This window comes from Hyperoodon ampullatus (assembly GCF_949752795.1).
Source record: "Hyperoodon ampullatus genome assembly, chromosome: 1".
Classification (NCBI taxonomy): domain Eukaryota; kingdom Metazoa; phylum Chordata; class Mammalia; order Artiodactyla; family Ziphiidae; genus Hyperoodon; species Hyperoodon ampullatus.
This window is the reverse complement of record NC_136914.1, coordinates 161,020,101-161,034,284: the sequence shown is the minus strand read 5'-3', so window position 1 is coordinate 161,034,284 and position 14,184 is coordinate 161,020,101. Positions and strand designations below refer to the sequence as shown.

At 49.4% G+C, this 14,184-nt stretch overlaps 1 protein-coding gene across 2 annotated transcripts in view; it reads right to left on the bottom strand.

The window, feature by feature from the left end:
• Window positions 1–1,954: 1,954 nt before the first annotated feature.
• JAKMIP1 (janus kinase and microtubule interacting protein 1) overlaps window positions 1,955–14,184 on the bottom strand; it is a gene marked incomplete at both ends in the record, with an annotated part of 71,779 nt that continues 59,549 nt past the window's right edge. For both annotated transcript variants that reach the window (XM_079717258.1, XM_079717259.1), the window contains 2 exons: window positions 1,955–2,005; window positions 4,645–4,710. In XM_079717258.1, coding sequence (XP_079573384.1) covers window positions 1,955–2,005; window positions 4,645–4,710 — 117 coding nt within the window. The remainder of the gene's footprint in view (window positions 2,006–4,644; window positions 4,711–14,184) is intronic.

Below are 14,184 nucleotides of genomic sequence, written 5' to 3'. Positions count from 1 at the left end.
AATTACCACCCAGATGTGAGACAGCCCGAGAGTGGTCTAGGCGGGGACACTGTCCACCTCTCAATCCTTGTTCTACAATGGCCCAGGTGCAGTCAAGCTCTGGGACTTTCACCCTCAAGAGTGATGGAGGCTGTGCCTTCCCCCTTGTAAATCCGAGGTCCTGGGGTCCACCATCCACAGTGGGCGAGGCTCCAGTCTTCTCTCTCTGGCCAACAGCTGCTGAATTCAGCTGCACACAGATCTGGAGGGTTTTGTTGACTGGGGCTTGACTTTGGGTTCAGATCACAGGGACATTTGCAAGTCACTCTGGCTGATAGACTCCAGGATGCACACGGCACAGTTCATGGAGACATATGTACACAGTCAGTGTCTAGCCGGGCATACACACCACAGCTAGGGGAGGCATGCTGTGCAGGGACAAGGATGCAGTCTGTCCCCAGACAGTGCAGCGGCTCTCCAATCAATCCATTTCTAGTAATTGCACTTAGTTTCCTGGTATTCAGGCCTCTGCCCCTCGGGCTCTTGAAGGTGCCACAGTGGGGACTTGGATGTGGCCCTGAGCTTGACAAATTCCCCATCATCCTTGCAGAGCTCCTACAGCTCGGCCCAGCCAGGACCCAGCCATAGATCCTAAATGCCTCCCGTTCAAGCTGTCGTGTAGTATCTGTGAATTCTGGTATCAGTTTCTGGGCTTGGAATAGCTTGTTTTGCTGTTGAATTTTTGTTTGAGTGGGGTTGGGTTTGCCATAGGACTCAGTTTATTCCATAAGCTCTTTTTCTATCCTGGAAAATTAAAAAATAATTTGACATGACATAAGAACAAAGGGTGAGAATGGCTGGGGAAGCCCCTGGCTTATCTGCCCTCACCTGTTCCCATCACTGTCCTGAACTCTCCAGCTGAGCCCACTGAGGGACCTTCCCCAACAATCCAGGGAGTGAGGAAATAGGGTTCAGATGGCCTATCTACCAGTACCCACCCCCAACCCACTATGGCAACCCCCACTCCCAGTCTGATCAGACCTGGGATCATTCCTTTATTTGCTGCACAAGCACGGAATGAGCATCAACCATGTGCCAAGCGCTGTCCTAGGACCAGGGCACAGAGGATCCAAGGAAGAGCCCTGTGTGCAGGGATTGGGCTCAGGGTACCCACAAGGACATCAGGCAGGGACAAGTGTCAGAGCTCAGCCTGGGGGTCCAGGCGGCTAGTAGGCTGTGGGCATCCTCAGAATTCACAGGGCCCTCACCTGGGCTGGATTCAGCAGCAGAATTCTAGACTCTAGGGGCCCTGGCAGACCCCAGTCCATGGTGTGCACTCAGAACAGGGAGAATAGGGGAGGCCTGGGTGCCAAAGAAGGAACTCAGGATGAGACACGCAGGGTCCAATGATCAGAGAAGGACCAGCTGCCGGGGTGGCATCAAAACCAGGCCTGGGGTCCAGGGCAGGTGGTGGGGGAGAGGCAAGGAGCTTGGGCTCTTTACCCAGACTTCCTGAGCATTTTGTATGCAGGTCATGGACTTGCCCATCAGCCTCCTACTCCTGCAGACCCCTGATCCCAGAAGCCCACCCTGGTCTGGACCCTACGGTGAAGTTACTGTCCCACAGGCAATAGAGAGCACCCAAAACCGAAGCCAAAATAGAAAGAACCTTTGGGAAAAGCCACAACCGCCTTCTCAAGATAAAATACGACAGGGGGACAACCAGGTCCCCATTGTCCAATCTTATTCACAGAGAGCTCCCTGATCTTCCCCTCAGGGGTGGAACTCGCCAGTGACCCCCGGATGCCCCGGGGCCAGTGAGCCTGACGAGGAGCAATCTACCACAAGGCCACCTTCCATGGCACCTAAAGGAATGTTACAGTCAGAGCTGGGAGGAAGTCTCCTTTTTAGAAAAATCATTTTTATCAGTGAAAATGAAAGGATACCAACCCGAGTTCTTGGCTCACTGAAGTCATCAAGGCCACAGAATGAATGCTAGTGAGAAAAACAAAAAAAGGAACAAAAACTATAAAATAAGACCAAAAGAAAATGAGGGGGAAAAAAAGAAAAGAAAAAAAGATGTAAGATATGTAGTATGGAACTCAATGACAGCATTTCACAAGAACTACACCACTGGGGTTGGGTTTGGAAAGAGAAACAGGAAGTCAGTGGGCTTTAGGAGCTGATTTCACCTGAGAAACCCATCCTGTGGGATGTGTCACCCAGGCTGGGTTGTCCCTACACAGTCCCCAAACATCTGGCTAATTTAGACAGGGGAGATGTGCACCATGGACCAGGGCTTTTTGGTGCAGAGGTGTGACTTTCTTGAAGAACCTGGCAGGACAGTATATATAGAGGAAGAACTCTCTAATAGTCATAGTTGATGGTCCCACCAAAGGCCAGGCATGACATGCGTACAAGGATCAAGGAAGATTCCACCCAGGTCACAGGTCATCCAGTCCGACCTGCAGACTGGCCCCTATACCATCCCTGCCAGGGCCCACTCTCCCAAGAGATTCCACTGTTTAAAATCTTTTGTGCCATTTGATTAGTTTCCTTTAAAAAGAAAAAAAAATGCAGAAAAAATTGGCTTTAAAAGAATGAAAAATTACACAGGTCAGTTTGAGAGTAGAGTTTTTTCCCTTAGTTTATTTATTACTTGCTATATTCAAAAGAAATTGCTGGTGATTAGGTGAAACATGTCTGAACATTAACCAGGGCTTTTGAAAATAATTCATTATTTTTTTTCCAAATCAAGGTAATAGCTCCCCTAAATTGTTATTGAAAAAATGAAAATCCAAACAGACAGCCACCAAACTTTAAACAAAATTTAGAATCATTGGAAGTTAGAGCTAGAAGGGGCATTTAGAATCACCTAGCTCTTCATATTCTACATGAGGAAACTGAGGCCCGGGGTAGGGGAGGTCCTTGCCAAGACCAGCCTGTGGAGTGTGGCAGGAACAGAGCTCCTGACCACTGACCATGGTGGCTGGAGTTATTTTTCTACCAGCCCAGGCCAATAGTGCCCACGGGGAAATCCTTGAAGTATCCTTGAGATCCCCTCAGCTCCTCAAAATAACCTTGGAAGCTGGGGAGGGGGGATGGCATGCAGCAGATGGGGACTCTAGGAATCTGCTTAAACCGAATTTCCATGGGATTTCCAGGGCGCCAACAGGAGAACTGGCCCAAATCCTCCAGCCATGGCCCTCTGCTGCCCCCTTGCTGGTTGTGCAGGCTGGGAGGCCCCAGGGCTCCAGGTGCAGATGGGAAGATGCCAGGAAGGTGAATTAACCTGTGTAATAGCTGACTCCCAGGAGAGAAAGCTGGTGTACCATCTGAGGAGCTGTTCTGTCTCTTCGGGCCATTGTATTTGATTCCCTCTAAACAGAGCGGGCTGTCAGCCCATTTGTAGATAGCCCTGAATCTGCTCTCTGGTGGCTTTCGGGACTTTGGCCTGACTCTGTGCATGGAATGAGACGGCTTCCTCTCTCCAAAGACCAGCCTCAGATACCTGAATCCCAGAAATGCCCTTTCTCCATCTGCTTCCCTGGGGTGATGGCACATCACCCTTCAAGCTTCCTGGGGCACATGGTCCCCAACGGACCACCCTGATGGGGTCAGAGCCCTTCACCTGTTCCCACATGGGAGCATACTGCTGCGATATAAAATGTGCAGTTGTAGGTTTTCTCTCTACTCATCTATAACTCATTCTGCAAACATCTGATGATGCCCTATTCTGTGGCAAGAACTCTCTTGGATAAAGAGATGAATAAAAGCTAGTGGATGGACAGGAAGTGGTAAGTGCCCTGACAAAGATGCCGCATGTGTGGACTCATTTGTCCATCTGGACCAACACCGTGTGGCAGGGGCACTGGTGTGACATCCCTGGAGACCCCCGGGTATCCCTTTCCAGCTCTGGGATCATGGACAAGTGTCTGAATCTTTCTCAGGCTCAGCGTTCTCACCCTTAAAATGGTGATAGCCATAGGAAGACAATGGGGCTGGGTGTCAGCCATACTTCCTGCTGGAGGGAGGAGACTTCTAAGAACACTCACTGGTTTTTGGCATATATGTCATTCAAGGTGAATGAGTCCAATGTCTGTGGCTGGTTTATGGCTCACAAAAGAAGGTGAGGTAGTGTCAGAGGGGTTCACCTGAAGGTCTTTTGTGGGAAAAAAAAAAAAAGACACCCTCCTCCTCGCTCACACAAAGTTGATCCCAGACTGTACTTTTCTTTTTTTTCTTTTCTTTTCTTTTTTTTTTTTTGCGGTACGCGGGCCTCTCACTGTTGTGGCCTCTCCCACTGTGGAGCACAGGCTCCGGACGTGCAGGCTCAGCGGCCATGGCTCACGGGTGCAACTGCTCCGCGGCATGTGGGATCTTCCTGGACCGGGGCATGAACCCGTGTCCCCTGCATCGGCAGGTGGACTCTCAACCACTGAGCCACCAGGGAAGCCCCCAGACTATGCTTTTCTTCCCTAGAAAAGTACTTGATGGGGCTACCTATTTCTTGGACTGCCAGTTTGGGGGACATGGGCAGAGAAGGGAGGGTTGGAGACAGAGGCCATTCCTTGGGTTTCATGAAACTGACAGGAGAAGAGAATATTCCATGTGAACGACTCATGGAGAGAAGCCCAGGGGGTGGTCTGAGCTCACACCACTCACCTTTTCCTCCAGCTCTTTCAGATGTCGCTTCTGGACCTCCAGTTTATCCTCCAATTCTCGGATTCTCTGCAACACATTAAGTTCTGTATCAGAAAAAGTAAAATTTCCAGGTTCAAACCTTACTCTTCGTTGTTTATCGTGGTGTGGCATATAAGCAGTGACACATACAAATACTAAGTGGGCAGCTTGACTAACTTTTATACGTGTGCAGGCCTGTCTCTCCACCCCCTGAATCAAGACTGAGGGCTTCTCCAGCACCCAGGAGGCTCCCTCAGGCCCCCATGTGACTCTATTCTGACCTCTGTCACTAAAAGTAGATTTTGCCTGTTCTTGAAATGCATGGTAATGGAATTACAGTGTGTACTCTTTTAAAAACATAAACATCAAGACTAGACCAAGACACGGAGGTGCCTTGGGCAGGTTAATAAAGATCATGGATTTGAAGTAGCACCAAATGACTTGTCCAAGATTTATTTAGCTGGAGCCTGGGAGCTGGTGCAGAGATGAGTGCCAGTGGTAGGCATGGCTGTAGCATCCACTCAGATTCTTAGAAGCCCACGTGGTGCTAGGTTTTAGGATGACAAACTGTCCGCATTTGCCTGGGACTTCCCTGGTTTTAGCACTGAAAGTCCAGAGTCCTGAGAAACTCATCAGTCCCGGGGAAACAGGGACAGCTGGTCACCTACCTGGCTCTGCTCCTGCCGAACGCCCCTAGGGGTGCACACCAAGCCTCGGTGGTTTATCAATCCGTTCCTCCGGTTCCACACAGCATCCCACCCAGGGGGTCTGGTAAGTACAACCTTTTCCAGTTTGTCACGTGTCCAGTAGCACTTCAACACCCCTTAAGGGCTGATACCCCCAGACAGCTGCTTAGCTGGCTACAGCCTTGCCCGTCCTGAATGTACATGGAGACCTCACTCCTCTGGAGAACGCTGTCGGGCTGAAGGGCGGCGACTCAGGTCAGCCCGAATTAAGCCTGTGGACCCATCATCAGCCCGGAGAAGCCTTCTGTCCAGATTCTCAAACTCGGGTCAGCATCACCTGGAGGCCCTGCGGATCCCAGGAGCCCTTCCCCAGAGTTTCTGACTCAGCGGTTCAGGGTGGGACCTGAGAAGCTGTATTCCCCACAGGTCCCCAGGTGATGCGGTTGCTGCTGGTCGGGGGGACCCCACTCTGAGAACCACCACTGTGGGCACATTCACCCACTCGGCAAATATGGCTCAATATGCCCAGGGCCTCGAGGAGTTTGTGGTCCCATCAGGTTCAGACAACGGTATTATGCAAATACATAGATGGTGCCCTGGATGAATACAGATGTCACGGAGAAAGTCGAGCAGGGGTAGGGAAGGAATGGGGTACTATTTCATATGGGTGCTCAGGGAAGATCACACTTGAGCAGAGGTGAGGTGGGTAAGGAGTTGAAGTGTGGGCTGGGGGGTCCAGAGGAAACACAAAACCCAGCCCACTGTGGTTTTCCAGACACCAAAGAGGGAAGGGAACTCCAGGCAGAAGGAATGGTGTGTGTGTGTGCAGGGAGCTGGGAGTGCAGGGTGGGCAGAGCTCAGAGGGTCTGGAATATCCCGATGAGGAGTTTGCAGATTTGGGGGTGTCATGGAGAACTCATGAAGGATTTCAAATAAGGAAATAATGAGATTTTGATTCTGGAAAGATCACACTGGCAGCAAAACAGAAGATGGATCGCACAGAAGAGAGATGAAAAATACTTCTGCTCTCAGATATGTGACCTTGGGCAAGTAGTTCAGCCTCTCTGGCCTTGGTTTCCTTATCTGTAAATTGGGGGTAATAGTGTTGCCCACATCTGAGGATTTAGCAAGTGAATCTGTGCAAAGTACTTATAGCAAAGTCGGCAGAGAGTACGTGCTCTATAAAGGACGAGAAACCCAGTATGTTTCTAATTCTCTTTCACCTGAGGGAGACTGTGACCGCCCTCCAGAGACCCCCTTGCAAGGTGGGCAGGCAGAGAGCATCTGAGAATGAGCACAGAACTTGGCTAGACCCTTGCTTGGATCCTGGGCCCCAAATATACCAGAGGGTGGACTTTGGAGAGTCATGTAATCAAATCATCTCTCTGTGTGGAATGCCTCTTCTGTAATAACTGCACAGTGACCCTGTAACCCTGGGGGTGAAATGGGGACCTGGAGGAAAGTGCCTTGTAAATCACAATGCCTCGTGGAGGGAGGACAATGCTTTACAGCTTTTGAAGGATTTGCAAAAATCTCCCAGGAGCAACTTCTGGGCTTTAAAAATCAGCCTGAGTCCATTTGTATCATTCTTTTTTAGATTCCAAATATAAGTGATATCATATGATATTTGTTTTTCTCTGACTTACTTAGTATGATAATCTCTAGGTCCGTCCTTGTTGCTGCAAATGGCATTATTTCATTCTTTTTTATGGCTGAGTAATATTCCATTGTATATATGTACCACATCTTCTTTATCCATTCATCAGTTGATGGACATTTAGGTTGCTTCCATGTCTTGGTTATTGTAAACAGTGCTTCTATGAACACTGGGGTGCATGTACCTTTTCAAAGTATGGTTTTCTCTGGATATATGCCCAGGAGTGGGATTGCTGGATCATATGGTGGCTCTATTTTTAGTTTTTCTGAGGAACCTCCATACTGTTCTCCACAGTGGCTGTAAAATTTACATTCCCACTAAAAGTGCAGGAGGGTTCCCTTTTCTCCACACCCTCTCCAGCATTTATTGTTTGTAGACTTTTTAATGATGGCCATTCTGACCAGTGTGAGGTGATACCTCATTGTAATTTTGATTTGCATTTCTCTAATAATTAGTGATGTTAGGCATCTTTTCGTGTGCTTTTTGACCTCTTTGGAGAAATATCTATCTAGATCTTCTGCCCATTTTTTGCACTTATTTACAAAACAGAAACAGACTCACAGACTTTGAAAACAGACTTACGGTTACCAAAAGGGAAAGATGGTTGGGGGAAGGGATAAATTAGGAGTTTGGGATTAACATATACACACTAATATATATAAAATAGATCATCAACAAGGATCTAGTGTATAGCACAGGGAACTCTACTCAATATTCTGTAATAACCTATATGGGAAAAGAATCTGAAAACAATGGATATATGTATATGTATAATTGAATCACTTTGCTGTACACCTGAAACTAATACAACATTGTAAATCAACTATGCCCCAATATAAAATTTTTAAAAAAGATTAAGTGAAAAAAATGTAAATAAATAATTTTATTTAAAAAAATCAGCCTGAGAAGCTGATTCTCATTCTAGTCTTTCCTGAATTTTTTTTTAATAACTGGGGTCAGTCTCTCATCCAGTCATGGGAGGCTGGAAGGGGCAGTGCTTAAGAGCTTTGTCATCTGATGACATGGGTTCACATCCCAGCTCCACCACTTCCTGGCTGTGTGACCCTGGGCAAGTTGCTTACCCTCTCTGAGAACTCACTCACCTCACCTGTGAAACTGCATCAATGGTTCCCACTCAGAGGGTTGGTGTGACCATCAGTGAACCAACATTTATGGAGCCCCTTCTATGCGCCATCACTGATCTGTCTCCCTGCACTGGAATATAAGCTTCACGAGAGCAAGTGCTGTATCCCCAGCACCTAGAACAGAGCCTGGTATGTAGATGTTAGAAAAATTGCAAATGAAAATGGTGTGACATGGAGCAGGAGAAGCTCGTGAGAGAGACAGCCAATGCATTTGTAGAGGTGAGCACAGGGCCCAGGGGGCTCAGGGTGTGAGGCTAAGCAACCTGGACTTCATCTTCTGGGCACGGGGGAGCCAGGGAGGGTCTTTGGGGAGGGGTGGTGCTATGCCGTGTTAGGAAGGCTTCTGCGGTGCAGTGGATGGATTGGCAGGGAGAGGGGCAGTGAGGGGTGAGGGTGGTACTGCAATTGCTTGTGGTCCCAGCAGATATCTGTGGTGCAGGCCAGCTGGTGCTGGGGAATAAAGCCTGGGGAGGGAGAGGACAAAGCAAGTTTATATGAGTGGATCGACTCCAATCTTCACTCTGGGAGAACATTTTGCAAATGTGCAGAATCAGTCTCTTGGGAAAGGTACCGTGGGCTGATTGATGTTTTTCCTGCACCCACTTTTCCCCTTACTTAATAGGGCTTGAAAACTGAAATGCCCGCTGGGGCCAGGCTGATGATGTCACGTCACTGCATCCCATGGGCCAAATGCAGGCAAAACGGACAGGGGCCATCCAGGGCAAACTGGGACACATTCTTCCCATCAACACAGGCAGCTGGTGCTCCAGGCCGGGTCAGATACAGCTGAGTGCCGCCAGAATGCCTGGCAGTGCTGTACTGTGCTGTGTTGTGTTGTGTGTGTGTTGTACTATGTTGTGTTGTGTGTGCTGTACTGTGTTGTGTTGTGTGTGTTGAGCTGTGTGTGCTGTGTTGTGTGTGCGGTGCTGTGTTCTGAAAGTTGTGTGTTGTGTTGTGTGTGCTGTGAGCTGTGTGTTATATGTATTGTGTTGTGCATTGTGTGTGCTGTGCCGTGTTGTGTTGCATATTCTGTGTTGTGTTGTGTGTGCTGTGTGTTATATGTATTGTATTGTGCATTGTGTGTGCCGTGCCGTGTTATGTTGCGTATGCTGTGTGCTTTGTGTTGTGTGTTATATGTATTGTGTTGTGCATTGTATGTGCTGTGCCGTGTTGTGTTGCGTATGCTGTGTTGTGTTGTGTGTGCTGTGTGTTATATGTATTGTGTTGTGCCTTGTGTGTGCTGTGCCGTGTTGTGTTGTGTGTGCTGTGTTGTGTGTGCTGTGTGTTGTGTGTGCTGTGTGCTGTGTTGTGCCTCTGTGCTGTGCTTGCACTCAGCATTGCTCTGGGCGCTGGGACACGGCAGCTCCCCTGCCCTCAGAGCCTTGTGGGGAGACAGTCAGTCAGCAAAGACCAGGTAGTGAGAAGTGACAGGAAAAGTAAATCAGGGGAGCAGCTGGTTAAGCAAGGCCATGGGGCAGCCGCTCTCGGGTGACATTTGAGGAATGTGTCCCCGGCAGGGGGACAGCAGATGCAAGGCTGGATCTGGGCACAAGGGCTGGGGTGACACGGGGCCGGAGCGCACGCACCTGGGATCTTCTTCCAAGAATGAAGGGAAGACTTGGGGGGTTTCGGGCAGGGCCCATTCCTTCCCACCCTCAGGTGTCCATGTCGAGGTCCCCCCACCAGCAGGGCTCTCCCTGGCTCCCAGCAACCCCCCCCCACCGTCACGGCCACCCCCTACCCAGGGCCTGCCTCTGTGTTCACTATACCAGGTATGAGCTCTACAAGGCCAAGGGCATCTCACTCTCCCTCTTCCCAGTCCTGGAGCACAGCCTGGACCACATTTGCCTGATCAACATGTGCTGGGGACTCCAGCAGGGGTCTTGTTACTGGGAGTGACAGAACCTGCAGCGGAGGCCAGGCTGGGTGGGAAAGGCCCAGGGCAGCGGGTAGGAGCTGACACCTGTCCAGGGCTTAATTCATGGTGGGTTCTCTTCCAAATGCTTCACAGAAGTTCTCCACTGATCTCAACCCTTGAGATGTGTGCTGGCAGTGTCCCCATTCTGCAGATGAGGACACCCACCCGAGGCTCACAGAGCTGAAGTACCTTGTCTCAGGTTACACTGGGCGGGGCCAGGGGGATTTGAATCCAGACCTGTCTGACCCAAGACCCTGTGCTACTAATGCCACATCGTAGCTCTTCATTCGTAGCTTTAAAATGCTGTTTTTTATGTTCCTGGAGGGGAAAAAAAATCACTGTGATGCACGTTTGAAATTCTCAGGCTCCTAACGCCCTTCTCCCATTGGAAATGTGGCTTCTTCAAAATTATTTTTTTTTTAATGCCAGATTTCTGGAGACTCTATCAAATTCAGGACAAACACTTGCCAAAAACAAATAGTAAACCTCAGGGAATTAGTATGACGTGAACTCAGAACTGGCCCCTAGTGGAATGGCCACTGCTTCCTAAAGGCGGGTTGGCCTTAGTCAAGTTGTTTTGGCCCCTGGGCCTCTGTTTCCCATCAATTAAACTGGGTCGAACACTTAGATAGCCAAGAGTTTTTACAAGTCATGTGATACTCTACAAACTGGGGTTTTAACAATGCTCATTACAACTATTGTTTCTGGTTGACGGTCTCTTTTAAAAATCCTGTATGTGGTGGGAACTGCTTTGAAAACTACAGCTGATGAACAATGTAAACATTTTCTCCAGCATAATAAGCCTGTTCCCACCTCAGGGCCTTTGTACTTGCTGTTCTCTCTTCAAATAGCTGAATGGCTCACCTCTCGCATCATTTTAGCCTCAAGTCTCACCGTTTCTGATATCTACATGCATGTTGCTTGTTTCCCCTCAGTGAGATATGAAAAGACACCCCCCAGGAAAGCAGGGACTTTGCCCACTGCTCCATCTCCAGCGGCCAGACCTGTGCCCAGCACATGATTGGTGCCCAGTGATAAGCTGTTGAATGAAAGCTTGAGACAGGAGGGTCTCTCTGTCCCCAGCATCATGCTGTCATGGGGCTTGTTGTAAGGAAAGTCTCTCTACCGAGGCATCACCTGGATGAGCCAAATCCAGCCCATTCCTTTAAAGGAAACACCCAGTAAAACAGATGAACTCTGAACTCTGAGCATCTTTTGCGAAGGCACTGAGATGCTGGCTGGGGCTCCTGCTTCCTGCTGCTGTTACACATGTGATGCTGGGCTGGGAGAGCGGGGAGCAAGAATCTGTGAACGTCATGGCATCATCGGTTACATCTGTGCCACACTGGGAGAGTTTGGCCAAGCATTTCTGCTTACAGGGTGACACAGGACCCTTAAGACAAAGCCTGGAGCTAGAGCTGCTCCGAACCACCCACAAAGAACAGGAGGCCAGGAGGGCGTAGCCTTGTTGACAGTTCCGGAGCTGAGCCCAGAGAAGGGAGGAGGTGGAACCTTTCCCCTGGATTCTGTGGCATGATGTGATGGAGGAGGGGCTCACCTGAGCTGAGTCAGGGAAGAAGGCATGAGAACTCATTTCCTTACAAAGCCAAAAATGTAACGGGAACCCTGCTATGGACTGAATTGTGACCCCTCTAAATTCTTATGTTGAAGCCCTAATAAGGTCATAGGTGGGGCCCTAATCTGGTAGGATGGGTGGTCTTATAAGAAAAGGACAATCTCTCTCCCTCCCATCTTTGCCCCAATCTGCCCCCTGCGTCCCCCTTGCCATGTGGGGTCACAGAGAGAAGGTGGCCGTCTGTAAACCAGGAAGAGAGCCTTCACCAGCAACCCAATCAGCCAGGCCTTGATTTTGGACATCCAGCCTCTGTTGTTTAAGCCATGCAGTCTGTAGTATTTTGTTATGGCAGCCCAAGTAAACTAATACAGACACTTACACCCCTTTCTAACTCACAGCCATGTATCTCTCAGATTAACTAGCATCTAACAACTTAACTTGCACAGAAATCCCCTGGGAATCTTGTAGACACAGAATCCTATTCAGTAGGTCTGGGGTGGGCCCTGAGAGTCTGCATTTCTAAGAGCTCCCAGGAGATGCTCCATGGACCACACTTTGAGTAGCCAGGGTGGACAGAACAGAACGCGGCCTCGGGTGTCAACATCCACATTTGTAATTATATAAAGAGAGTCCTCCTTTTACTAGACACCTCCCAGGCACCAGGCACTCACTAACTGATTTGCATGTCCTACCTCATTAATGCCTCAGAGTGATATATCATCTGTCATTGGTATTGGCTGACAGATGCATATCAGTGTATATGAGAGTGAGGGCATTTTCAGTGGGAGGAAGGGTATCTACCATTTACCCTCAGCAGAATTCTCAACTGATTTGAAAATGTTCCAGAGATAAAGGAAAAGCAGCTCCCAGCCCTGGGTCAAGCTCTTAGTCAACTTTCCCCATGCTTAGGTACATGCAATTTACTAGGTAGGCCAAGAGAAATGTAAAAGGAAGTGATTGATCCCATATGATCTTACACAAACACTCCAAAACACTTGTATTTTAAATGATTTTCTTCTTTAAGGGAACCTGGTCCTCAATTGGCCACACAGCCAGCATGGCTTGCTTTCTGCTTTTTTTTTTTTTTAATCACCTGAGTCCCTTTTTCTCTTAGTATGTGGGACATGGTGCTTTTCAGGGAGTCAGGCCACATGTGGCATTGCTCTTTGTCTTTAGGGTGTGCTCACTGGCCCATCCATCATACGTTCTGGACTTAGACTATAACCAGCACCTTCGTGAGATCTGGATCCTCAGGTGGATAATGACTTTTTGGTTCAAATGCACAAATGCTCTGCTTTGAGCTGGATTTGCTGAACACGAAATCAACCCCTTCATTCACACTCAGTTGGCAAGTCCTGCAAATGACACCCAGTGCTGGGCATTAGCTAATCCAGCACCCAGCTCTTAGCCTGGCCTGGTCCTGGTCTTGGTCCTGCTACACCTGCTCACAGCCTACACTTGGCAATAATAACGCTGCCTACGTTTACTGAGAGCACTTTCCATGTAACAGTTCACTTAAACTTTACAGCATCCCAGTGAGGAGGCATTATTACCATCTCAGGAAAGTGAGACCCAGAGAGGTTAAGTCACTTGTCCAAAGCCACACAGCCAGTAAGTGGGAAAACAGGGTTCAAAGCCAGGCTGTCTTGCCCCAGGGTCTGTTTTTTCAACCACTGCTACTCCAGCTAACCACCCCTGCTCTGCTGCTGTCTGAAACACTGCTCCCCCAGTGGCCACCTGGCTTCTTCCTATTTACCTTCAAAACCTGGCTCAGCTGGGCCCTCCATCGGGACCTTCACAGCTTGCCCTGGGAAGGGACCTCCCCGCACCCCCGGCACTTTGTGTGTACCGACTGAAGAGCCCCAGTCACGCTAGATGCTCGGGATCTGTCCCGCTGGGGTGCGGCCACCTCAGGGGACTTTTCACTAGTGATGTGACCACAACAGAGATGGTTCAGTGACAGTGTCCTTGTCACACCGCCTCCATGCTTTTCCCTTCTCTCCCCTCCATCTCCATCCTCTCCTTCCTGGTGTCCCCAGCATTCCTAGCATGTGCCAGACATCATACCAGCTCAGGAGCTATGCCCATCAGAGCCAGGTCACTCAGGAGCTGGCGAGCAGATCACACTGGCACAGAGGGGTCAGTGCGGGAGCCCAGGTGGAGGGTCGCGGGGGATGCCCGAAGTCCTTTCACCCAAATCAAGTGTGGAATGAAGAGTTCGCCGTCATAATCTTCAGTTACCCTTTCCCCCTTCATCACGGCCCTTTCAGTCCTCAACCGAATGCAGTCGGCTGTGACCCCCACACCCCTTCCTCAAACCCACCAGGGATCTTTGCTTCTCAGTCCTAATGGGGGCTGCTGCTGCTTCGGACACAGCTCTCTACCTGCACCTTCTTCCAATTCTCTCTGTCTCTCTCCTTCTGTGACATCGACCCCCACTGGTTATCTAGATCTTTCCTCACAGACAGGATTCCTTATGAGCTGTGTGACCTTTAGGCACACGCGTTAACCTTCCTGAGCCTCAGTTTTCTCATCAGGAA